The sequence below is a fragment of the Macaca mulatta genome, chromosome 18, assembly GCF_049350105.2.
Source record: "Macaca mulatta isolate MMU2019108-1 chromosome 18, T2T-MMU8v2.0, whole genome shotgun sequence".
Lineage (NCBI taxonomy): Eukaryota > Metazoa > Chordata > Mammalia > Primates > Cercopithecidae > Macaca > Macaca mulatta.
In genome coordinates this window covers 58,582,953-58,610,655 of record NC_133423.1, presented here as the reverse complement: position 1 = coordinate 58,610,655, position 27,703 = coordinate 58,582,953, and the positions used below count along the sequence as shown (strand labels likewise).

Genomic DNA, 27,703 nt, shown 5'->3' with positions numbered 1-27,703 from the left:
CAATTATAAGAACATTATCCATGTATTTTTTTCCTCATACATGCATGGATTTATATTATACAGTTAAATTTCTGACTCCTTTTGACTTCAACCTGGTATATAAGTTCAGAAAATTCCTAAAAATTTACCAACCAAGAGTCAGTACAGGCTGGCTCCAACACAACACTGCTGATAGAGCATGCCATTGACATTGACAGACTGTCTTCTGGAGACCCATGCGTCCTTTGCATGTGTTGTTTCATTTTGTATGTTCTTAGTTATGACTGTGTATGTTTCATGAAGTTGGAAAAGTTCCTGGTGCCTCAAATTTTCCAAGTCAAAAGCCTCTTTGAACATGGAAAGAATATGCATTACAGCATTGGTGGCAGAATGAATCACTATTTAGAAAAAAAGCTTTTGCTATTTCTCTAGTTGAGATTTTTTTTTTTTTAGTATAAACAGCAATCATGCAATTGTATGAAGTGCTGCCACTTTCAGAGACAGCAACACAAGCGGGACAGACAGTAGAGAGACAATCATTATGTATTAAATGGCCTTGTTTTTATTAATAGCAGATTGGCACTGATTATTCTTATCACAGTCTATCCATTTTCTTCTCTCAAGTTTAAAAAATTTACCACCACCTCCCTTCACCAAAGAAAACAAACAAACAAACAAACAAACAAACACTATCTATGATAAATACTCACCACTACTGGAAGCATCATTCAGATTTAGCAGACCCCCTCCGAGCCCTCTGTAACTATGGTAACTATAGGTCCCATTTCCGTTGATGTACAGCACATCCTGTGAGCCTGGAACAGCTGATGTTGAGTAAGTGGCCTGGGTCGCCTCTGGTTTACACTGTTTGTCAGCTGGAGCAGACTCATCCTGCAAGGACAGACAGCATTCCATTATTTATCACCTCATTGTGCTATTTCACCTTGAACAGGACTACTTTGTTGTCATCTAAATATCTGCATTGAATAAGAAAAAATATATAGTGAATGTTAAGTAAGCACAGATGCCCATTTTTAACATCTTCGCTAAAAACTAAAATAAGGAAAGCAAAATAACAATGTGGGCAGATTGGAGATGCAACAATTGACAGTTTTCAACTGAATATAAAATGACATGAAGAAAGTTACTCACAATAACCAAGAGGTGGAAGCAGCCTAAACATCTATTGACAAATAAATGAATAAAGAAAATATGGTACATACATACAATAGAGTACTATACAGTTTCAAAATGAAAGAAACCCCATCATACTACAGCATGGATGAACTTAAGGACATTGTGCTAAGTGATATAACCACAAAAAAAACAAATATTGCATGATGCCACTTATGAAGTATCAGAAGTAATCAAAGACAAAGAAACATAAAGTAGAATGAGCGTTTTCAGCACTTGGGGAGGAGCTATTGCAGAGTCTTCTACAGGTATAGAGTTTCCGTCATGAAGGGATGGAGGTGGAGTAGTTCCGGGGCACTACTGCACAGCCATGTGCATTGGCTGACAATATTGTACTGCACACTTGGAAATTGTTGGAAGGGTAAATTTTATGTTAAAGTTGTTTAAAATAACTTGGCTAGGCTTTAAAATTTAAATGAAGAGATATTACAATGGAAAATAAATATTGAATAAAAGTTGGGTTCTTGAAATCTATTTTGCACCCTTTTATCTTCCTTTCTCTCCTTCTCTGTCATCTCTCTCTTCTTCTGTGTATGTGTGTGTGTCTTTCTCTTTTTATCATTTTATGTTTACAGCAAAATTTGAGTGCCGACTCCAAGCTGATTCCATTACATGCATTACAACAGACTGACAAGGACGTGAATTCATCCAAACCTTTCAGTTTTTTATTTGTTTGCTCATTTTTAAGCTATGCTAGTGTTCACAAAATTTTCTTCAGTCCTTCTAATCATGTCAAGTTGTGAGGAAATAAAATGTTCAAATTGCAATAAACTGTATATACTTTCAATAGCAACACAGATTGAATTCCCCTTCAGCTGTGAGTTTATAAGACTTAAAATATATACATATATGAATTCACTTTCTTCTGCATTCTTCATCTTTTTTTTTTTTACTTTTTGTTGGGAAGTAAAGAATTAATAGAAAGAATTATAAAAAGATTTCTAGTGAGTTCTTCAGAGAGATTTTTGGCACAATCAGAAGTATTTGGCAGCTCTCAAATGTTGAGTATGTGGTTAATGGAACAAGTAACTTTTAAATATATTTTTTGTGGCCCCAAAGGGATGAAAATGAGGAAATATGAAATTAGTTTGCTCTATGGAAACAGCAGTACTGTTATATTGAAAATACTATGACCATTTATATTGTGAAATTATTGCCACGACTGTCAGCATAACACAGTTACGGTTTTACTCTTGTTCATCGAACTGAATCCACTATAACTGACCCATTCAACTCTGACCATTATACTCAGCTGCACACGTGAGACACATAATCTATAGGCTTTCAAATGTTTTCATTTATAGTAAGACTATAAAACAAACAGCAAACTATCTCAAAGTAAATTGAAGTAAAAATAAGGAAAAAAAAAGAAAATTGAAAGGAAAACACAGGACAATATTTTAAAAACTTGAATGTAGATATAAATTTATTTTTAAAGCATTACTTTTTTAAAAAATCATTTTTCTGAGATATATTTAATGCAAACATTAATTGACTGAAATTGGTGTATGAACTAGAATGTCTAATTGTAATTTAAACTCTTGTCATTTAAATCATAGAAATCCTAACACCCCTCAAGCACAGGCAACAAAAGCAAAAATGGACAAACAGGATCACATCAAGTTAAAAACCTTCTGCACAGCAAAGGATACAGTCAACAAAGTGAAGTGGCAACCCACAGAATGGGAGAAAATGTCTGCAAACTACCCATCTGACCAGGGCTTAATAACCAGAATATATAAAGAGCTCAAACAACTCTAGGGAAGAAGTCTAATAATCTAATTTAAAAATGAGCAAAAGATTTGAATAGACATTTCCGAAAAGAAGAAATACAGATGGAAAACAGGCATATGAAAAGGTGCTCCACCAACATGGCACATGTATACATATGTAACAAACCTGCACGTTGTGCACATGTACATTAGAACATAAAGTATAATAATAAAAAAAGAAAAAGTGCTCAACATCATTGATGAACAGACAAATATAAATCAAAACTACAGTGAGATAACTAAAAACTACAGTCTTACCTCATTTAAAATGACTTATATCCAAAAGACAGGCAATAATAAATGCTGGTGAGGGTGTGGGGAAAAGGGAACCCTCGTACACTGTTGGTGGGAATGTAAATTAGTACAACCAATATGAAGAACAGTTTGGAGGTTCCCCAAAAATCTAAAAATTGCACTACCATCTGATCCAACAATCACACTGTGGGCTATCTATCCAAAAGAAAGAAAATCAATATATCAAAGATGTATCTGCACTCCTATGTTTGTTGCAACACTGTTTACAATAGCTTAGATTTGGAAGCAACCTCTGTCCATCAACAGATGAATGAATACAGAAAATGTGGTACATATACACAATGGATTGCTATTTGGCCATAAAAAAGAATGAGATTCAGTCATTTGCAACAACATGGATGAAACTGGAGATAATTATCTTCAGTGATAAACCAGACAGAGAAAGACAAACATTGCATATTCTCACTTATTTGTGGAACCTAAAAATCAAAACAGTTGAACTTATGGACATACAGAGTAGAAGGATAATTACCAGAGGCTAGGAAAGGTAGTGAGGGAATGGTGAGATGGGAGGTGGGGATGGTTAATGGGTAAAAACAAAAATTGAAAGAATAAATGGCTGAATGCGGTGGCTCATGCCTGTAATCCTGGCACTTTGGGAGGCCGAGGTGGGTGGATCACCTGAGGTCAGGAGTTCGAGACCATCCTGGCCAACATGGGAAAACTCCGTCTCTACTAAAAATACAAAAATTAGCCGGGTGTGGTGGTGGGCCCCTATAATCCCAGCTACTCAGGAGGCTGAGGCAGGAGAATCACTTGAACCTAGGAGGCAGAGGTTGCAGTAAGCCAAGATCATGCCACTGCACTTCAGCCTGGGTGACAGAGTGAGACTCCATCTCAATAAATAAATAAACAAATAAATACATAACTATTAACTATTATTTGATAGTGCAACAGGGTGACTATAGTCAATACTAACTTATTTTATACTTTAAAATAACTCAAAGAGTGTAACTGAATTGTTTGTGACTCAAAGGATAAATGCTTGAGGGGACTGTTACTCCATTCTCCACAATATGCTTATTTCACATTGCATGCTTGTACCAAAACGTATTATGTACCTCATCTATCTATCTATCTATCTATCTATCTATCTATCTATCTATCTATCTATCTATCTATCTATCCGTCTGTCTGTCTGTCTATCTATCTCTACTACGTACCCACAAAAGTTAGAAATAAAAAAGATTTAAAAAAATAAATAAATCACAGAAATCTCTGGAAGAGTAAACTACTTTAGAATACATAATCCTAAAAGAAAATGTCTTAAAGAAGGAACCTTGAATCACATTTTGTTGGTATTAGATTTGGTAGTCAGCAAATTGCAGTTTATTATTATATTTTAATTCTGAAAGTTATTCTTTGCTGTTAGAAAGTACCAAAGAAGGTGAGTTTTTTTTTTTTTTAATTATACTTTAAGTTCTAGGGTACATGTGCACAAGGTGCAGGTTTGTTACACAGGAATACATGTGCCATGTTGGTTTGCTGCACCCATCAAGTCCTCATTTACATTAGGTATTTCTCCTAATGCTATCCCTCCCCCAGCCCCCCATGCACCAACAGGCACCGGTGTGTGATGTTCCCTGCCCTGTGTCCACGTGTTCTCATTGTTCAACTCCCACCTATGAGTGAGAATATGTGGTGTTTGGTTTTCTGTGCTTGTGATAGTTTGCTTGGAATGATGGTTTCCAGCTTCATCCATGTCCCTGCAAAAGACATGAACTCATTCTTTTTTATGCCTGCATAGTATTCCATGGTATATATGTGCCACATATTCTTAATCCAGTCTATCACTGATGGACATTTGGGTTAGTTCCAAGTCTTTGCTATTGTGAATAGTACTGCAATAAACAGGCATGTGCATGTGCCTTTATAGTAGCATGATTTATAATGCTTTGGGTATATACCCAATAATGGGATTGCTGGGTCAAATGGTATTTCTAGTTCTAGATCCTTGAGGAGTCGCTGCACTGTCTTCTACAATGGTTGAACTAATTTACACTCCCCGAAACAGTGTAAAAGCATTCCTATTTATCCATATCCTCTCCAGCATCTACTGTTTCCTGACTTGTTAATGATAACCATTCTAACTGGTGTGAGATGGTATCTCATTGTGGTTTTGATTTGCATTTCTCTGATGGCCAGTGATGGATGATGAGCATTTTTTCATGTGTCTGTTGGCTGTATGAATGTCTTCTTTTGAGAAGTGTCTGTTCATATCCTTCACCCACTTTTTGATGGGGTTGTTTGTTTTTTTTCTTGTAAATTTGTTTAAGTTCTTTGTAGATTCTGGATATTAGCCCTTTATCAGATAGGTAGATTGGAAAGATTTTCCCCCATTCTATAGGTTGCCTGTTCACTCTGATTATAGTTTCTTTTGTTGTGCAGAAGCTCTTTAGTTTCATTAGATGCCATTTGTCTATTTTGGCTTTTGTTGCCATTGCTTTTGGCGTTTTAGTCATGAAGTTTTGCCCATGCCTATGTCCTCAGTGGTATTGCCTAGGTTTTCTTGTAGGGTTTTTACAGTGTTAGGTCTTACATTTAAGTCTTTAATCTATCTTAAGTTAATTTTTGTATACAGTGTAAGGAAGGGATCCAGTTTCAACTTTCTACATGTGGCTAGACAGTTTTCCCAGCACCATTTATTAAATAGGGAATACTTTCCCCACTGCTTGTTTTTGTCAGGTTTGTCAAAGATCAGATGGTTGTAGATGTGTGGTGTTATTTCTGAGGCCTCTGCTCTGTTTCATTGGTCTATATATCTGTTTTGGTATCAGTACCATGCTGTTTTGGTTACCATAGCCTTGTAGTATAGTTTGAAGCCAGGTAGCCTGATCCCTCCAGCTTTGTTCTTTTTGTTTAGGATTGTCTTGGCTAAATACCAACAAGACAAAGCAGGAAAGATCTAAAATTGACACCCTAACATCACAATTAAAAGAGCTAGCAAAGCCAGAGCAAACAAATTCAAAAGCTAGCAGACGGCAAGAAATTACTAAGATAAGAGCAGAACTGAAGGAGATAGAGACACAAAAAACCTTCAAAAAATCAATCAATCCAGGAGCTGGTTTTTTGAAAAGATCAACAAAATTGATAGACTGCTAGCAAGACTAATAAAGAATAAAAGAGGGAAGAATCAAATAGATGCAATAGAAAATGATAAAGGGGATATCACCACTGATCCCACAGAAATACAAACTATTATCAGAGAATACTATAAACAACTCTATGCAAATAAACTTGAAAATCTAGATGAAATGGATAAATTCCAGGACACATACACCCTCCCAAGACTAAACCAGGAAGAAGTTGAATCTCTGAATAGACCAATAAGAGGTTCTGAAATTGAGGTAGTAATTAATAGCCTACCAAACAAAAAAAGTCCAGGACCAGACGAATTCACAGCTGAATTCTACCAGCGGTACAAAGAGGAGCTGGTACCATTCCTTCTGAAACTATTTCAATCAACAGAAAAAGAGGGAAACCTCCCCAACTTATTTTATGAGGCTAGCGTCATCTGATACCAAAGCCTGGTAGAGGCACATCAAAGAAAGAGAATCTTAGGCCAATATCCCTGATGAACATCGATGTGAAAATCCTCAATAAAATACTGCCAAACTGAATCAAGCAGCACATCAAAAAGCTTATCCATCACAATCGAGTCAGCTTCATCCCTGGGATGCAAGGCTGGTTCAAAATATGCATATCAATCAATGTAATCCATCACATGAACAAATCCAACGACATAAACCACATGATTATCTCAATAGATGCAGAAAAGGCCTTTGACAAAATTCAACAGCCCTTCATGCTAAAAACTCTCAATAAACTAGGTATTAATGGAATGTATCTCAAAATAATAAGAGATATTTATGACAAATCCACAGCCAATATTGTACTGAATGGGCAAAAACTGAAAGCATTCCCTTTGAAAATCGGCACAAGACAAGGATGCCCTCTCACCACTCCTATTCAACATAGTTTTGGAAGTTCTGGCCAGGGCAATCAGGCAAAATAAAGAAATAAAGGGTATTAAATTAGGAAAAGAGGAAATCAAATTGTCTCTGTTTGCAGATGACATGATTGTATATTTAGAAAACCCCATCGTCTCAGCCCCAAATCTCCTTAAGCTGATAAGCAACTTCAGCAAAGTCTCAGGATACAAAACCAATGTGCAAACATCACAAGCATTTCTATACACCAATAATATACAAACAGCCAAATCATGAGTGAACTGTCATTCACAATTACTACAAAGAGAATAAAATACCTAGGAATCCAACTTACAAGGGATGTGAAGGACCTCTTCAAGGAGAACTACAACAAACCACTACTCAATGAAATAAAAGAGGACACAAACAAATGGAAGAACATTCCATGCTCATGGATAGGAAGAATCAATATCGTGAAAATGACCATACTGCCCAAGGTAATTTACAGATTCAATGCTATCCCTCCATCAAGCTACCAATGACTTTCTTCACAGAATTGGGAAAAAAAAACTACTTTAATGTTCATATGGAACCAAAAAAAGGGTGAGTTTTATACTGTGGTTCTCTATAAAACACAGTATTGGGCCAGCATCAAATTTACAGCTGATAATGAGAACTTTTTAAAATACATATTTCTATTTGATATATAGGCAAACAATATATGTTTCCTTTTGTACTTATGATGAACTTTTATATTATAGATAGTAAGGGAGTTTAACTTATTAGACATTAAAAATGATATTTCAAGAAATCTGTTGTTGCTGGAAGTGTGTGTGCTAATAAGCAGGTCAGAGGTAAATGATCACATTATTATAGTGCTACGGCAAACAAGAATTACTAATAAAGAAATAGTGGTAGAGAAACATAGGTATCATGAGGGTCTGGAACCCGATGGCATGTTACGATGACAGAGTGCGTGGGTGGAAAGTGGTCAAACCAAAAATTACTACACCTCACACACTGTCCATCAAACTTTCATAAAGGTACAATGAAAAATCTCCCATCTTGGAGAGCTAACCTTCCTGTCTGGAGAAAGAAATTTATATAATATAAAATATATATATATATGATATGATTACTTATATATTCCTCCACTATAATAGGCATGTCATATTTGGGTTAAGCTTAATAAATGAGTAAATCTTGCCAAAAGATTAAGAGATGAACTTGTGATGTTCACATGGATTAATTTTTCTCATGCATACGACTATTTCCTGTAAGCAGTTGATTTCAAGCTGATGTCCATGGAACTATAAGGCTTCTGGGGGAAATGACTCAGTGTCTTCCTGAGTTTATGGGTGAAGGCATATAAATATGTTTTTATGTCCTCTTTAACCAGACTAGCAGCTCTGCTTTATTCTGTTTTACACTTATAAAATCACCACACATAAAGCATTATGAAAACTACCAAGGTGCAAAGTATTCTTTCTGCAAATACTTGTAGCTATGGAAACTCTGAAAGAAGACACAATCTTCTATATTTCAAGGCAATTTTGGGGTCCTCGGGAAAAGGTGGCCTCAAACAGTCCCACCATTCCTGTAGTGGAAATAACTTGGGCAACATAAAACTTGAGTTTCTGGTTTTGGAAAGATGGTGGCTCTTCTGAAAAATACAAGTTGACTTCTTTGTATTTGGAAAATAACAATGAAATGTGCTTGCAGAAGAGTTTCTTATTGATGAGTAAAAAGGAGAAAGGGAGAAGGCATCATTGCCACAGTATTTTCTCTTTGACCTTTTGTATGGTAGAATTAATTCAAACTATGCGATATATTTTTTAAACATTGCCTTCTTTCATTATTAACTGGTATTCCAAACCACAGTAACTGCACTAAGTAGGCAGATAATTTATTCCATTAATAATCAACACTGGCCTTGTAGGGATTCATTTATATTCAGACATGGATTTGCATTATTAGTGTTTTTGGCAGTCCACAATATGTTGAGAAATACAATAAATGAAACTCCCAATAAAATCTGGTCCATAGTGACTTCTGGGCAAAAGTTTAATAAAAAGTTAATTCATATTTTTATCTTGAATGATTATTATTGCTGTTTTTAAAGAAAGGTGTTTAATGACATAAAAATTAAATATCCCTGGAGTCATATTTTCCACTTGAAGAAAAATTTAATAATCATTAGTTCCAGGGCCAGTTGCAGTCACTCATGCCTGTAATCCCAATGCTTGGGAGGCTGAGGTGGAAGATCACTTGAAGCCAGGAGTTTGAGACTGCCCTGGGCAACAAAGCAAGACCCTGTCTCTGCAAAAAATTTTTAAAAGTTGGTTGGTAATGGTGGAATGTGCCTGTAGTCCTAGATACTCAGGAGGCTGAGGTGGAAGGATCACTTGGGTCCAAGAGTCTGATACTATAGTGAGCTATGATTGTGGTACTGCATTCTATCTTGGGTGACAGAGTGAGACCATGTCTCTAAAAGTAAATAAATAATAAATAAATAAATGAAATAATCATCATTATGAGTTCCCAAAGTTCTCACAGCTGACAGCTTGCCTCCTGGGTTACCACAAAGATTGTTTTCACAAGAAGATAATATTATAATGCTACAAGGCTTCACATCCAGGCAATGAAACACATTTTATTCACCATAAGGTAAGTCTTCTTCTTCTTCTTCTTCTTCTTCTTCTTCTTCTTCCTCTTCCTCTTCCTCTTCCTCTTCCTCTTCCTCTTCTTCTTCTTCTTCTTCTTCTTCTTCTCCTTCTTCTCCTTCTCCTTCTTCTCCTCCTCCTCCTCCTCCTCCTTCTTCTTCTTCTTCCTCTTCCTCTTCCTCTTCTTTCTTCCTCTTCCTCTCCTTCTCCTCCTCCTCCTCCTCCTCTTCCTTCCTCTTCTTCTTCTCCTTCTCCTTCTTTATTTTTCTTTCGTTTGAGATGGGGTCTTGTTCTGTCACCCAGGCTGGAGTGCAGTGGCACAATCATAGCTCTCTGCAATCGCAGAGTCCTGGGCTCAAGTGATCCTCTTGCCTCAGCCTTGTGAGTAGTTGGGACCACAGGTGCACACTGCCCTACTGGCTAATTTTTTTCTTTTATTAGTTTTTGTAGAGACTGTCTCACGATGTTGCCCAGGTTGGTCTCAAACTCTTGACCTCAAGCTATCGTCCCACCTCAGCCTCCCAAAGTGCTGGAATTACAGGAAGGAGCCACTGCACCTATCCAGAAAATAATTTTATATCCTAGCTTTCATTAGACATATTTCAAATTTTTTATAATGTCATGAAAACAAAATTGAATCAATGAATGACCACAGACAATACACTAGATAATGCACAGAGTTGTTTTGATTAGATTTATTTGATTAATAATCTATAAGAGATTAAAGAAACACTTATGGTGACTTCTATAGTAAGTCTCTGGGCTTATCAATAAATATATTCTTGATGTGTATCAATATGTGTTTCATATATCCAAAAAAAGGGATTTATAAGAGGATTTGTGAGATTTACAGGTTAAAGGCAAGATTGAGAGTGGTTTAGAAGAGTATAGATGGCCTGCCATTGGCACACTGTTTGAGAAAACATGTTTGTACTCCTTTGTACTCTTGTCCTTAGAAACTGGACACAGACAAAACTTGCGTTTGCTAAACCTGATTTGGTCCCTGAGCCAACACACTGAATTCCTAACTTACTCCAGATGCCTAAGAAATGCTTTACCTGTATTGCAATATCTTTGATAGACATGTTTTTTATAAAATGAAGTTTGATTGATTCTATTCAACTTTTTGACAATAGGTTTTAATAAAAATTGCATATAAAATGTTTCATTAACTTTTCTAAATCTTCCAAGAATTCCACTGTTTAGACTTTATATTCTCTGCCATCAAATGAATGTTTTTATGTTTTCAGTAACTTTCTCTGCCATTAAAGGTGACCAGAAAAGTTCAATAAAATTACTGCTATATTCAGTAATACATGTACCTTGTTTCTGTTTGCATTCTACCTGATATTCTTATAGCACTTTGAAGTGTACAAGGCATTTTGGCATTGAATTAAATTTTGAGAATATCATGCTATGTGGTCAGGGCAGGTATTAGTGATTTAAGGTAAAGAGCCTTAAATTGAACTTCTAAGCATATTACCACATAAAATAGTAAACACGTGGATAATGAAGGCCTCAATTTGCCTTTACTATCGCTAAGATTTTCTACTGGATTTCTCCTGCCCTTACATGCTCTTTGTAATCTATATGGAAAAGTATTTTTGTTGAAGTTACTGCTGTAAATGTCTCCTTTGCTCCATTAGTACAGATGGGGCAAGGGAGTGCAATTTGTTTCGTGTATAAACTACTGGAAAACAGCTCTACCTTCTAAAAGCTTCTCTTCTTTCATTTGATAGCAAGTGTTCCAGAACTAAGTAAATTGCTGAGTTTCCAGGAAAATTCATAAAAATTCTGTGAGAACCAAAGCTCCCATTTAAAATGCTTTTCTGCTAAGAAAAACTGTCTGCACTCAAAGTGAATGTGATTATTATTTGGGATGTTACGAAGTGATTTTTGATGGCAGCAACAAAACACACTCAGATGCAGACATGCATACCCTCACATATACAACAACACACAGGAAATTTCTTTCATGTAGTTAGGAGCATTCTGTATAATGTTTTGTCCTTGCTGACCATACAAATGATTAAGTAAGCAACACAGAATTTTGTTCTTTACAAAGATGCTCCCAAACCCACTGAGACAGATAGTAAGTCAATTCATGTTTTGACTAAATCCAGAGAACCTAATGACAAGCTTTGAAATGACAAATACACCAGATTAAATTTGTTTCTGACTTGAGAAATCAAAGTCACAGCAGGATACCTATTACCAGAATTTTATCAAACTCTTCAAATAACAGGTTATTATTTTAACAAATTCTCTTTGTAGCAATATTTACTTACACATACCCATACTCATATGATTTTATAAACAACAAAGGTTTGATCTCACTTGTATGTGGAGCATACTAAAGTTGAAATCAGAGAAGTAGAGAGCAGAATTATGGTTACCCAGCCTCTTAACCAGTGTGGGGAGACATGGAATGGAGGGTTGTTGATCAAAGGGTGCGGAGTTTCAGACAGACAGGAGGAACAGGTTTTGTGCTCTATTGCACAGCAGGATGACTGTAGTCAATAATGATATGTACTTCAGAATAACTCAAAAAGTAAATTTCAAATGTCTCACCATAAAAAATGATAGGTAAGTGAAATGATGGATATGTCAATTAGCTTGATTTAATCATCATACGCTTTGTACATATATCAAAACATCACATTGTACCCTATAAATTTTAAAATTATGGTACAGTATGTCAATCAAAATAATATGAATAAATTCTTTTTTATTATTATTATTTTTTGTTTTGAGGCAGAGTCTCGCTCTGTCACCCAGGCTGGAGTGCAGTGGCCGGATCTCAGCTCACTGCAAGCTCCGCCTCCCGGGTTTACACCATTCTCCTGCCTCAGCCTCCCGAGTAGCTGGGACTACAGGAGTTTGCCACCGCGCCCGGCTAGTTTTTTGTATTTTTTAGTAGACACGGGGTTTCACCGGGTTAGCCAGGATGATCTCGATCTCCTGACCTCGTGAACCACCCGTCTCGGCCTCCCAAAGTGCTGGGATTACAGGCTTGAGCCACCGCGCCCGGCCGAATAAATTCTTTAAAAATGCATTACTGTGAAAAATACAAGCTTGAGAATGATTGGCTTAAAGAAAAATACAAAGTAAATACAGTAGTGATAATCCTTAACTAAATATATATGTATACATGACTGACAAGAAGTAACTAAATGCAGTGCAAAGTCATCTACTCTAAAACTTTCCTGATCAACACAAAGCTTGTTTATTAAAAGCAAAAATAGAGACTCAGCATTTTTTAAATTGCAGGTTTAAATGTAACACTTCGCCATTTAGTTATTGACCAAAAAACTCCACATTTAAAATGTAAATGTATTTGTATAGGTTGGTAACATTCAATTTGGAGTTTGTTATTATGACCAAATCGAAAATTTTAAATATTTTCTGGAGTTTCAAAAATACAATTACAGATATAAGTTATTTGATCATTGGTTTTATATGCATATCATAGTATTTTTCACCTCAGAAACATCTTTTAATTTTAACAAAGGAAAAAGATGGTGTCTTTAACATTAAGTCATATTACATTTTTGGAACAAGAAAAAAAAATAGCCATCTATGACAAACCCACAACCAATATTATACTAAATGGGAAAAAGCTGGAAGCATTTCTTTTGAAAACTGCTACAAGAATGCCCACTGTCACCACTTCTATTCAACATAGTATTAGAAGTCTTAAACAGAGCAATTAGGCAAGAGAAAAAAAATAAAGGCATCTGATTATGAAGAGAGAAATTCAAACTAACTCTATTTGCAGATGACATAATTCTATACCTAGAAAACCTCATAGTCTCAGCCCAAAAGCTTGTACAGCTGATAAATAACTTCAGCAAAGTTTCAGGATACAGAATCATCGTACAAAACACTAGCATTCCTATACACCAACAGTCAAACCAAGAACCAAATCAGAAAGGCAAGCCCATTCACAATTGACTCAAAAAGAATAAAATACCTACGAATACAACTAACTAGTGAGGTGAAAAATCTCTACAACAAGAATTGCAAAACACTTCTCACCAAAATCAGAGAAGGCACAAACAAATGGAAAAGCTTCTCATGCTCATGAATAGGAAGAATCAATATCATTAAAATGGCTCTACTGCCTAAAGCAACTTACAGATTCAATGCTATTCCTATCTAACTACCAATGACATTCTTCACATAACTAGAAAATAAATTATTTAAAAATTCATATGGAAACAAGGTAACCCTAAGAAAAAAGAAAAAAGCTGGAGGCATCTGGTTACTCAACTTCAAACAAGGCTACAGTAACCAAAACATTATGACATGGGTACAAAAACAGGCACATAGACCACTGGAGCAAAATAGAGGGCCCCCAAATAAGGCAGCACATCTAGGACCATCTGATCTTCAACAGAGGTGACAAAAACAAGCAACAAGGAAAAGACTTCCTATTCAATAAATGATGCTGGGACAACTGGCTAGTCATATACAGAAGACTGAAGCTGGATCATTTCCACAAAAATCAACTCAAGATGGATTCAAGATTTAAATGTAAAACCCAAAATTATAAAAGTCCTGGAAGACAACTTAAGCAATATAATCCTGGACGTCGCAACAAGCAAAGATTTCATGACAAAGACACCAAAAGCAATCACAACAAAAGCAAAAACTGACAAATGGGATATAATTAAACTTGAGAGCTTCTCCACTGCAAAAGAAACTATCAACAGAGTAAACAGACAACCTACAGAAAGGGAGAAAATATTTGCCAACTATGCATCTGACAAAAGTCTAATATCCAGCATCTATAAGGAACTTAAAATTTACAAGAGAAAAACAACCCCATTACAAAGTGGGCAAAGGACATGCACAGACACTTCTCAAAAGACATAAATGCGGCCAGTAAGCATATGAAAAAAAAAAAAGCTCAATATCACTGATCATTAGAGAAACGCAAATCAAAACCACAGTGAGATACCATCTCACATCAGTCAGAATGGCTATTATAAAAAGTCAAAAACAGATGCTGGTGAGGTTGTGGAGAAAAGGGAACACTTACACCTTGGTGGGAGTGTAAATTAGTTCAACCATTGTGGAAAGTAGTATGGTGATTCCTCAAAGAGCTAAAAGCAGAACTACTACTTGACCCAGCAATCCCATTACTGGGTATATACCAAGAGGCGTATCAATCATTCTACCATAAAGATCATGCACGTGAATGTTCATTGCAGCAGTATTCATGATAGCAAAGACATGGAATCAACTTAAATGCCCATCAATGGAAGCTTGGATAAAGAAAATGTGGTACATATACACTATGGAATATTATGTAGCCATAAAAAAGAATGAGATCATGTCTTTTGTGGGACATGGAGGCAGCTGGAGACTATTATCTTTAGCAAACTAGCACAGGAGCAGAAAGCCAAATACCACATGTTCTCACTTATAAGCGGGAACTAAATGTTAAGAACTTAGGAACACAAAGAAGGAAACAGACACTGGGGTCTACTTGAGCGACAGGGTGGGAGGAGAAAGAGGAGCAGAAAAGATAACTATTGGGTACTGGGCTTACTATCTGAGTGACAAAATTTTATGTACAGCAAACTCCCATGACATGTGTTTGGCTGTGTAACAAACCTTCATATGTACCCCGAAACCTAAAATAAAAATTAAAAAATAATCTATCCTAACCATATCATCAATGTATGTATGTTTCTTTTTTTTCTTTCATTAAAAACACTACATTTAGGACAACTCAAAACATTTTTGAAACCATTCCATTGTTTATAATTGGGCTCTATTTATTTTTGAAAATCTTCTTTTTAAAATAGATTTTTCTTTGAGACAGGATCTCACTCCATCACTCAGGCTGGAGTGCTGTGGTATCATCACAGCTCACTGCAGCCTTGACTTCCTGGGTGATACTCCCACCTCAGCCTCCTGAATAGCTGGGATTACAGATATGCATCACCATACCCAACCAATATCTTTTTTTATTTTGTGTAGAGTCCAGGCCTCCCTATGCTGGCCAGGCTGGTCTCAAATTCCTGAGCTTAAGCAATCCTTCTGCCTTGGACCCACAAAGTGCTACGATTACAGGTCTGATCTGAGTCACTGTGCCCAGCCAAAAATATTTCCTGAATTATTTTTTTCTTAACCCCTTTTGACACAACATTCTCTTTTGGTAAAATAGTTGCACTGTTTTAGCTGGTGATCACATGGCAGATGTGGTTTCAGTTACTATCTATATATAATAGTCACTCTCAAATTCTTACCCCAGTCTCAGTTTTCTCCTCTGGGGCCTGTGCCTGAATTGTCTATTATTCAGTTTAAATTTTGATATTAAATTTATTTTCTCTTCCCTCCAGACAGTCCTTGAAAAAATTTTTAATTAAAAAACAAAACAACACCCATTATATCACCAGTATTCCTTGTTCTAGTTAATGCATCATGCCAAGAATTTTTCTTCTCTTAGCACCACTTCTTTCAGTCGAATAATTTCCAAGTCCTGTCAGTGACATGTTGAAAATGACAATTATTGTCATCTGAGAAGCATTTATTGTCAATGCATAACTTCAGAGCTTATCATCTCTCATTTGAATTATTGTGATAACACACCAATTCTGTTTCCTTTTTCATATTCACATCTTAAGTTAATTTTTTATTCACTTATGTTAATTGATCTTTAAAAAGTTTTGTGACTTCTTTTCTTTTCCCGGAGAATAAAACCCAAAGTTCCTTGCATGCAAAGCTCTTCAGAGTTTGAAAACAATCTTGCCAGCCACATTTTCTGTCACCTGCCCTTATGCACTCTATACATCTAGTCAGACTATGACAGTGACAAGTAGGCTCAACATTACTGACTCAGTTTTGCCTGTAACCTCACAACACCCATCCCCACTCCACTGGTGTGCTATCTTTTAGGTTAAATGCTTTTGCTTATCTGTGCATTTAGGCCAAGTTAACCAGGGGAATAATTTCGTTTATTGTTTAAAGCAAAGATAATAATACTCCCTTCCTAAAACTAACCCCTGAGGAGATAAAGAGGGTGTACACACAAGTAACAATGTTGTGCTGAGAATTTGTGGGGGCATTGTGACCTGACCAAAACTGGAAAGGTTTCATGGCCTCCTAAGCCCCTCACTGGTGCCCAGATGTCTGCAGTCATCGGTCACCTCTTAATCTCAACCTCTTTCTTTTCACCCTGCTCTTAACATAATAGGAGTCTAAAATTTGTACTGACTTAAGATGGTTCTTTAGGATGTTAGTTCGCCATCTTTTCTGTTTGCTGACTTCCTGAAATAAAGTTGTCTACCTTCCTCCAACTCTTTGTCTCTCGATGCATTGGCTGTCATGCAGCAAGCAGAAATAGTTTGGACTCACAATTTGGGGAAGCCTGCAGCCAGGGAAAAGTTGCTCCTGGCCAGCTGGCCCCAGTTAAGGAATTCGTGGGTATGTCCCTATCAGCTGCTGGAGTTTTTTTCCTCCAGGGACCCCCACTAGTTCCCTTGGCAGTACTGGCTGTCTCTACGCATACTGCTGAAACAAGGTATTGAAAAATCTCTATGAGTGAACGGACTCAATTCAGAAGCAGGACAAGTTGCTCTGGTGTGTACAGCTGGCAACTCCCTTTTCCCTCTGTTTGGGCTCATTCTTTGAACCAGCCATTTTGTTTTACCTTGGGCTATCCTGTTGGAGAGGGGGAACAGTGTTGGACTTGTATCTGATTTGAGAACCAGTTCATTTGCATTTGTCTTTGTTTTTGTGGGCCCTGGGCTATATGTTTTAAAACATGAGAAAGTTCAAATGCATGCTAGGTTTTCTGGGATTACAGCTGGTACATATTATGGCCCATTTCTGTATACATTTTAAACTGATGGGCAAATTATAGCAAGAAAAATCAGAGATCAAATAGTTAACCTGCAACTACAGAGTTAAGTAGTGTCTTCTAAAACTCTCTATTAGTCCATTTTGCACCGCTATAAAGAAATACCTAAGTCTGGGTAATTTATAAAGAAAAGAGGTGTATTTGGCTAATGATTTTGCATGATTCTGGCTTCTGTAAAGCTTCTGGTGAGGTCTCAGAAAGCTTTCATTCATGGGGGAAGAAGGGGAAGCAGGTGTGTCACATGGTAAGAGAGACAGGAGAAGGTACAAGGCTCTTAAACAACCAGCTCTTGGGTGAACTAATAGACCCAAGAGAACTCATTCATTGTTGTGAGGACAACACTAAGCAATTCATGAGGGATCCGCCCCCACGACCCAAACACCTCCCATTAGGCCCCAGCTCCAACACTGGGGATGACAATTCAACATGAGATATGGAGTGGACAAATATCCAAACCATATCACTTTTTATTTCTCTCTTTCCTTACTGCCTGCGTTGAATTTCCCATTATTAAGCTACTAGTGTTGAGATAAAACTCACTTTTTATATAGCACCACTAATTTGAGGTTACTTGGAAGTTGTGTTTTCTTATGCAGTTCAGCAAGTTCTAGCTAAACTGTAAACACTGAAAATTAATTTGAAACTGAAGGAAAAAAAGATAAAACAGGTTTTTTTAAAAAAAATTAAACCGCCATGAAAACTGTTTTACCCTTAACTTTGGTCTACAGCCTTCATCAGATTATCTACTAGGGAAAATAAAGTTTTGGCATATGGACAGGTCCCATTTTTTTCAGGACTAATTTGGATCCAGCTATCTTTTATAGGCCAGCGAAAGTACCAAATGTTAGCTAACAGACCACAGGGTGGCATTTATAGGTCAGTGAGTTTGTGATGGTATCTTATGGCTAGAATTTTAAGGCAAAAACTATTGGATCTTGGCTTGTGTGTGTATGTATCTGTTTAGATGTGTTTATGTGTATGCACGTGCTTTATGTGTTATGTCTAGTGTGCTACCAAATTGGTTTATAAGTAAATGAGTAGTCGTACATTAAATAAGTTCAAATATTTTTCAAGTTCATATGAATTTAGTAATCTTTGGTAGATAAAAATGGTTTCAAATTTATTACCAAAATACAATAGAAATGTCTTTGGAATTTTCACCACACATTTTTGAGTTTATTGATTATTTTATATTTGCATTTGATAGATATTTTAAGATATCAGGGTCATAAGACTATATCAGGTCATAAGACTATAAACCCAACCAAAAACACAATAATCTTTGTTTATGTGATTTTTTTTGACAAATATGACTAATACAAGATCGTTTGTTCAATGAAAACTGCTGAATCATCTGAGTTATAGGCAAAATGTTCATGAGTTTAACTTTAAGGTTCTTACTTAGATGAACCCTGATGTTCACAGGCTTTAAAAATGGTTAATAGGGAAATAACTTTAAATGATGACTGGTTTCGTTTAATATCTGAGTTAAGATGTAAGTTAGGTAAACTGTCATAATTGAAAGAATTGAGTACATGCAAATAGGATAAATAATTCTAGGAAACTTTGTGTAATTTAAAATCTTAGAATTACTTTGAATTGAAAAATAGATGCTCATTGGATATCTGAGTCATTTTCAATTAAGAAAGGATTTTGATATGGGGAAACATGTTTATAAAAATTTTGGAGTGTTTTCATCCATAACATACTAATATCTGACAGATTATTCAGGATTTCTTGCTTGCTAGTTTTTCACTATAATTTAAGGTTACTAAAAGTAAGAATTCTAGTTGACATAATAATTCTCTGTATAAAGCGTGTCAAGGTAAGATGTGGGCTTTGAAGAGAGAATAAATTATAAGAAATGTAAAGCTGTGTTACTACTGAGAAAAAATATATTTATGTGATAGGCAGATTATTTAGAAGTTGTTTATGAAATAAGGTAGAAAGGAACCAGTAAGTAAGAGAGAAGTATGAAGAAGGCTATGAACATGAAGATGTATTTTCACTAGGAAAGTTTAAAAAGAGAATAACTGTGTGTAAGAAAGGATCTTACATGGTAAATTTTGGTCCTAAAGTAAAATGGCTAGTTATTGAGAAAAGAGGGAAGTATAGAACAAATCAGAAAGTCCAAGTATGCTGTAGATGATTTTATAAGTTGTAATAAGGTTTATGAAAAAATAATTTATAAAAATAATTTTGATGTGATTCAGTTAGCTATAATTAAAAGGGAATTATTTATAACAATTCTTCTACAATTGGTCCTCTATGCTAAAATAAGGTTTTCTTAAGGCACTGATTTACTCTTAATAAAATTACAAGAATTGTGATTTTTAATTCTATAACCTGTTTTTGAAAGTTTTTCAGATTCATATCTCAGAAGTTCAACTTTTGTTGTATCTCACTGCTTTCAGCTTTTTCTCCCATTGATAAGGCCTAAGATGATAACGCTCCCCTTCAACTTTTTCATCCACTTCTATAACTTTTTTCCTCCAGTTTTAACTGTTGTAGACTAATGTGGAAATGTTTTATATAGAAAAGCAATGTTTTCCTTGAATATAACTTGATTTTGTACTCAGCTTTTCTTGATATGTCTGAATTTTTCCATGTAACCAAAGAACTTCCCATGCAGTCACTAAGAGTCATGTATTTCTATGATATACTAATAACCTGGAACACCTTTTCCTGTGTTTGATTGAATGTGAGTCTTTTTTTCATCAAGTTTGACTTCGAGTCCTGTTTTCCTTAAGTTTGACTTCCAGGTTATCTAAATGAGTTTCCCATAAGGAGAAGCAAACACATTGCAGGTTTTTCTTTTCCTTTTTCGTAACTGACTTAAAAAACAAAGTTTTTATATTTTATCAAAATAATCCCTATGTTATATATTTATAGGTTTTTAATTACTTGGGCAAACTGAAATTTAAAAGGCTTAAAGTTTCTATATGTATGTAATTTTCTGTATTGATTTTAAAGCATTTTTTATTACACATTTGGTTAAATGAATAACTCTTATTCTGTTTTGTTCAAATATTTTGAGTCCTTTAACATCTTTGATAAACAACCTCAAAATAAAATCTTAAACTAAGTCTCAGACCTAGACTTATTAATGGAGACTTATCAAAGCTGTAAAATTAATCACTTAAAGGCTGCAGAATCTTTTTACAACTTCCAGTCAGATGATAAAAGAGAGTTAATTGACTCACAATTCTGTATGGTTGGGGAGAACTCAGGAAACTTACAATCATGGTGAAAGGTGAATGGAAAGCAAGGCATGTCTGACATGGTGGCAGAAGAGAGTGCACAGGGGGAAACTTCCACTTTTTAAACCATCGGATCTTGTAAGAACTCCCTCACTATAATGAGAACAGCATGGGGGAAACTGCACCCATAATCCAATCACCTCCCACCAGGTCCTTCCCTTGACACATGGGGATTACAATTTGAGATGAAATTTTAGTGGGGACAGAGAGCCAAACCATATCAATACTTATCAGGTGCTGTTAAACAATCATTGCACTGTTAAGTTACAGGGTTTTGACTCCTGGGTACACATATCTCATCTAAAGAAGGCACTCACTCCTGCCATTATCTGACACCAAACTCAAGTTAACAGGCCTCTATTCAAAGAAATTTGGATTCAATAATTTTATCTCTTTCTATATCCATGATGCTAGATAGTTTGAATGTTTAGCTACCTGTGAGCTTCCTTTTCCAGTCATTCTCATAACTATGACCTTTTTGCTTGAAACATTGCTAATACTTTATGTCTTGTTTTATCTTCAGAATTTAAAAACAATTCAATCCCACTAAGGCCAATCCATTTTGCACTGCAAATATGCTGCTGTTAAATTATACAACATCAACCACCCTCCCTCTATGCCCAGGGACCACTGCAGAAGAGAGGGGCACATGAAATTTTAAAGGGCCTGTTTTGAGAGCTAAAATTAGTTCAGATTCTCCAAATCAAAGATGAGTTCACAGATGCCCAAATGGCTGATGGTTCAACACACAAAACTTATAGATAAATTGATTTTATAATCTTGCATTTTGGCTTTTGGTTTTTGGCTGTTATGTTACTTAAAAAAGTTATAATGGTTAATGAGTATCTGCCCAATTCCATTCCCACAGATGCCTAGAATTATTAATTAGCTTTAAGTCATTTGGGTCTAATTTCTTTGCCACAGTAGGATAGCCACACTACCCCAGCAATAATATGGAAAAACAAAAAAGTTTGGCCATTGATGCTGTCTCTGGCATATTTTGACCAAAAAGAGGGTATGTGAATTGAAAAATTAAAATTCTATGTCCCTCACTAATTAAATGGACCTCCCTTGGCCAAGGGAGCCCCAGAAAAAAATCTTAAAAACTTAGTTCCCAGCCGTTGGAGGTCAGACATATCATGTTATCCCTCCTCCCTTTTATGGTTTAGAGAAAATAACTCACCAACCTTAATGATCATTAGACTAACAGAACAAACTCTTCATGGCAATAAGATACCAAATCATAAACAGGACATAAAGCCATGCTAAGCAAGTGTTAAGTCTTCACCTGAAGGTAAACATGGACCAGATGTTACCTGTATGTTTTGTAAATATGCCTGTGTTAGGACTGCCTTTATAAATATTCATAGATTCTCCTATAACCTGTTAAATATGTATGTTTAGCCAACCTGATATCATATCCCCATAGGAGTCCCAGTACAACTGATAGTGGGGAAGAAACTTATTGACTTTCTCATTGATGCAGGGGCCACAAATTATGTAGTTAACACCCATCTATCCCTGATTCAAAGAAGACTATGATGGTTACATGAATGTAAAGGGAAGCTGTAACTCATTCCTTCCTGAAATCTTTAAGTTGTCAGCTTGGAGACCATAACTGACAGAAAAATTGAAAAGATAAACCACAGTCTAAAAAGAAACATCAAAATTTTCAAAGAATTAATTTAACTTGGAATAAGGCATTGCCAGTTGCCCTGCTGTAGATTAGAGTAGCTCCCTGAAGTCTGCTCAAATTGAATCTCCTTGAAACATTATATGATAGGTCATTGCAAGTTTCAGCTGGAGAACCAACTGATGTTTTAAGAGATTTAGCAATTGCCAAATATGCTAACTGTAGGCACTGTACTAACTTCTGTTCATGACTTTGCTTCTAGCAGGATCATTCATCCCACAGATGTGGTCTCACATCCTTTTTGACCAGGAGGGGTCCTCCTAAAGACTTGGAAAGAAAAAGGACCTGAACACCAACTTGCTGCCCAGTGAATGGGACTGTTAGAGGTGCTGTTACCCACCCACTCATCAGTTAAACTTGATGGATTAAAGCCAAGGGTATATCATACTTGGGTCAGGTCACCCCACCATTCCAGAAACCAGAAAAACAGTGGGCATATGAGCCCTTGAAGGACCTAAAGTTACTCTTTCACAAAAGGATAAATGAAATAAAAATGTAAACCCTATGTGCCTTGCTTGTCCTTTGGGGATTTTCATATGTTTGGCAAGACAACTATTTAGTTAGGATTTCTCAGTCTGTTGCCACTTCCATTAACCCATCCCCCCACTGCTGAATTTGCCATCCTACACCTTGTTCAGTATATGAATTTCGAGCCCTTTTTTCATCAAGTTTGACTTCCAGGTTATCTCAATGAGTTTCCCATAAGGAGAAACAATCACATTGCAGGTTTTTCTTTGCATTTTTCATAATTGGCCTAAAAAACAAAGTTTTTACAAAAAGTTTTTACATTTTATCAAAATAATCCCTGTGTTATATGACGATTCTGATCCTATGACGATTGCTGTGTATAGGGTATATAGGCACAACTATAAGCTATATATCAGGAAGCATGCACCCAGAAGTTCCATGCTTCTTTCTTATTCAGCTTCTCATTAGACACTGCATGCAAAGTAATAGTGGGAACCCACAAGCCTACAAGAGGAATATTTCCTTAGCCAGGTCAAATGGTTTTATTCCACAGTCATCCCTCACCAACCCCATTCAACAAATAGTACCCAGATGGGAGACAACATCCTATTGTTCTCAATTCCACAAGATTTTGGAATGAACCTTTGAGAGTGGGGAAATTGTAGCAGTGAAAATGAGGCCTAGCATGACTAACTCCATTTTGCTCCTAAACTCATCACTCCTTTTGTGGTGATATCTTTTAGGTTAACTGCTTTTGCTTATTTCTACATGTAGGCCAAGCTAACTATGAGAGGAATTTGCTGTATAGTTTAAAGCAAATATGATAACAGTTCCTTACAAAAACTAACCCGGAAGATACAAATAGTGTACCTACACATAACAATGTAGTGTTGAATATTTGTTGGAGAGTCATGACCTGACCAAGGATGGAGGTGTTTCATGGCCTCGCCAGAACAGACCCATGCTGGCACCCAGTTATCTGTGGTCATGGGTCACCTCTGGATTCCAACCCTTTCTTTTTTCCCCTTCCCTTAACATAAAAACAACCTGAAATGTTTACTGACTTAAGATGGTTAAGACATTAGTCCACCATGTTCTTACTTTGCTAGCTCTCTTAATAAAGTCACTGACCTTGTTCCAAATCTTTGCGGCTCAACTTACTGGCTGTCATGTGGTGAGCATAAATAGTTTGGATTCAGATACAAGACTTTAAAACCAAACAATTCCTACTAGTGTCATAATCTGGACCATGTGAAATGACCAAAATATGTAAGTTTCTCATAATTAATGGATGTCGTATCCTCTGATAATTTGTCATTTAATTTTTAATGTAATTTGCAAATCTTTAATATACATATCTGTAGAATAACAAATTAATTTTTTTCTTTGAAGTATTTTAGAACTTTTAAAACACTATGGTGTGAAATTGAAAAATGTTATGTAGATAAAGCAGGCTTAGATATGGCTTTCACCAAAAGTAAAGGAGAAAAAAGATGATATTTTTCTTTTCTGCACCCTTAGTGTTCCAAATGAACAGAAAATACTGTTCTTTTTAACTCTCTAATCTATCCCCCAGACACTTTCACACACAAAAAGCAGGCTCTGTTTGTTAGAAATTCTTTTATCTCTTCTCTGGTATATAATTATCTTTATAAAAATGCAATAAAAGCAAATAGTAAAACATATTTTAGGAAAAAATAAAGAATAAAGACTTTCATTGTATATACATTAGTTCTTTAGTTTTCAGATTGCTATAAAAGACCTTGAAAGAGGCCAGGCACGGTGGCTTATGCCTGTAATCCCAGCACTTTGGGAGGCCAAGGCGGGCGGATCATGAGGTCAGGAGATTGAGACCTCCTGGCTAACACGGTGAAACCTCATGTCTACTAAAAATACAAAAAATTAGCCAGGCATTGTGGCGGGCGCCTGTAGTACCAGCTACTCAGGAGGCTGATGTGAACCCGGGAGGCGGAGCTTGCAGTGAGCCAAGATTATGCCCCTGCACTCCAGCCAGGGCAACAGAGCGAGACTCTGTCTCAAAAAAGACCTTGAAAGAAATAATAATAAACAGTAAAGAAGGTAATCTTTACCAATGTTTATCTTCAGGAGAAGATAAACGAAATCTAAAAAGATCAACACAGTTGTATTTTAACAATAAGGAATTTCTCCCAAAGCAATAATCTAAGGATAATATTTATGTTAGTCTATTACCTATAAAAATATTACAGCTATAGTAAAAATTCAGAACAAATATCTTTGTTGTTAAACTTTTAGAAACACAATGGAGGTACTTTTTTTTAATAGGAGTTAACCGTTAGCTACTACATAATCCTATTAATGTGGTGATGCTGGAAGATCAAGGCTAGCATCTGCATAATGGCTGTCTAGAGGATGATGTTGGGCAGGGTGAAGAGCTGCATTATTTTATCTGCAATTTAATCAAATCTGTGACACATAAAGGAGCTTTATAAAGGGATTTAATTCATGTCTGATACTTAACAATTCTCTTTTGGTAATAAGACTACATATTTATTTTGCCTATATATAATAATATGTATACATTATTGGTCAATGCTAAAATAAACTCATAGGTGTTAAAGCTGTTTTGCCTGTAACATTTTATTTCAAATCAAATAAAAACAATACATGCCACTTTAAAAGACAAATTAAGGAAACAATCTGACTTTCTTTTCATTTGTTATCAACTTTCCCAGAGTGTAAGACAGGACCTACAATTCATGTTAAAATTGTGGTTAGATTTATTGTCACAAATGGTTCTATGGGCATGTCAGGAAAATTCAGTCCTGGTACTTCAAAAGTGTCTTCTCAGATACTATGCATTTTTCACAGAAGTCAATTACACAACATTGGTGTTCTTACTACTGACTTAAGAAAATTGGGCTCAACTAAGAAACAGAACTTTGAAAAATACAATTAATGTCTTACAAAAACCTAGCCATCACAGTAAATTTTCATCTTTTCATATTTCTTTTTGAGCAAGTAGATAAATTTGGACTAATGATGCTATTTCAACACTGACATTAGGATATAATCATAGATGGCTTTGAAATTAGAAACAGGTGTGCCAACATGGTTGGCTAAGCAGAATAAAGAACTATCCCTTCCTAACATCACTACATAATGGATTTCTTTGTAGCAACTTTTGATGAGCATTATGTTCAATCATATAGTAAATATAATTCCATCTGGATTATATATCTTGAAGGAGTCATAAAATTGAGATCTTAATTCCTACTTGTTGAGATTAAAGTTTACAGGTTATTGTAATTTAATTTAAACTTGGTGTAAAGATTGCCCATCTGCTTTGGTATTTCAAGCATATTAATTATGAAATAGTCAAACTAAGGTAATTAGAAAAGCCATCAATATGGTGATGCCTGAGTGATAATGCTCTTATATTAATGTGAAGTTAAATTTTAAGAGGAACATGCATAGATAACGTGAAATTATCTAAAGATAAATAATCTAGTGATGGATTTAAAACAAACTGCATAAGCCAGAATATGTGTGGGTGTCATATGGTGTATACATGAGGAAAATACTATGCTTTTTGTTAATATTCCCTTGTTTAATAGTACTGCTTATATTACTTTCAATTTAGCCCTATAAAGTGTTCTGATTTATCATATTGACTATACAACAGGAAGATAAATATCATTGTTGGCATATTTCTTTACACATTAAATATAAAATTTATAATTTTATTTCATTAAGAAAAATTTGTTATTTAAGAAGTTGTTAATTTTAGGTGTTCTCTACTGTAACTTCTCAAAAATATGCACATAGGCATCTATCAATGTTATTTAACACTACTTGAATTTGGAAAGTAGTGGTTTTATCTCCCTTAAGATATTGCAATATATTACTCCACCTCATGGTAAGTTTTGGTAGAAACGTATTTCTAAGCCTCTATTTTCCTTCCATTTTTATTCTCTAGGAGTCTTTTACTTTATCTGCATAATTTCCCTGCAAGATCTCATCTGTTGTTTATGACTTTATCTACCACTTCTTTACCAATGACTTCTAAATCAAAAATTGCAATTAAAAACTTTTCTTAAGTCCACATTTCCAAGTGGCTACTGGACATAACAACATGCATATCCCCAAATTACTTCCTAGGCATTATGTCCAAAACTGTGTACTTTAACTTCTCATGCAATCACTTCTCCAGCCATAATTTGCTGTTTCCTGAATTCCTGATTTTGATTAATGATGCTTTCATCTATCCAGTTTCCTGAGTTAGAGAATCATATTCAACAGTCCCCTTTTTTATTATCTCATGTCCATAACCCAGACCAAGTTTTATACAGTCTAATTTTGCTTATGAATAAAAACTTAATATTCTGTTGGATGCCTTCTAGCTACTAGGCCACACAGTCAGCTGGGTGCTGGGAATATATCAACAGAAAATAAAAAAGATCTCTGCCCTCATGGGATTTCATGCGGAGGAAGGATAGGCAAGAGGAGGGATACAATATATAAGAAATAAAAATTATTTCATGCAGTGATAACTATTAATAATGAAACAAAATTCGG

General features: G+C 35.6%; 1 protein-coding gene across 2 annotated transcripts in view; it reads right to left on the bottom strand.

The window, feature by feature from the left end:
- Positions 1-27,703, bottom strand: part of NOL4 (nucleolar protein 4) — a 389,081-nt gene that overhangs the window by 27,271 nt on the left and 334,107 nt on the right. For both annotated transcript variants that reach the window (XM_028837750.2, NM_001194221.2), the window contains 1 exon segment: positions 690-870. In XM_028837750.2, coding sequence (XP_028693583.1) covers positions 690-870 — 181 coding nt within the window.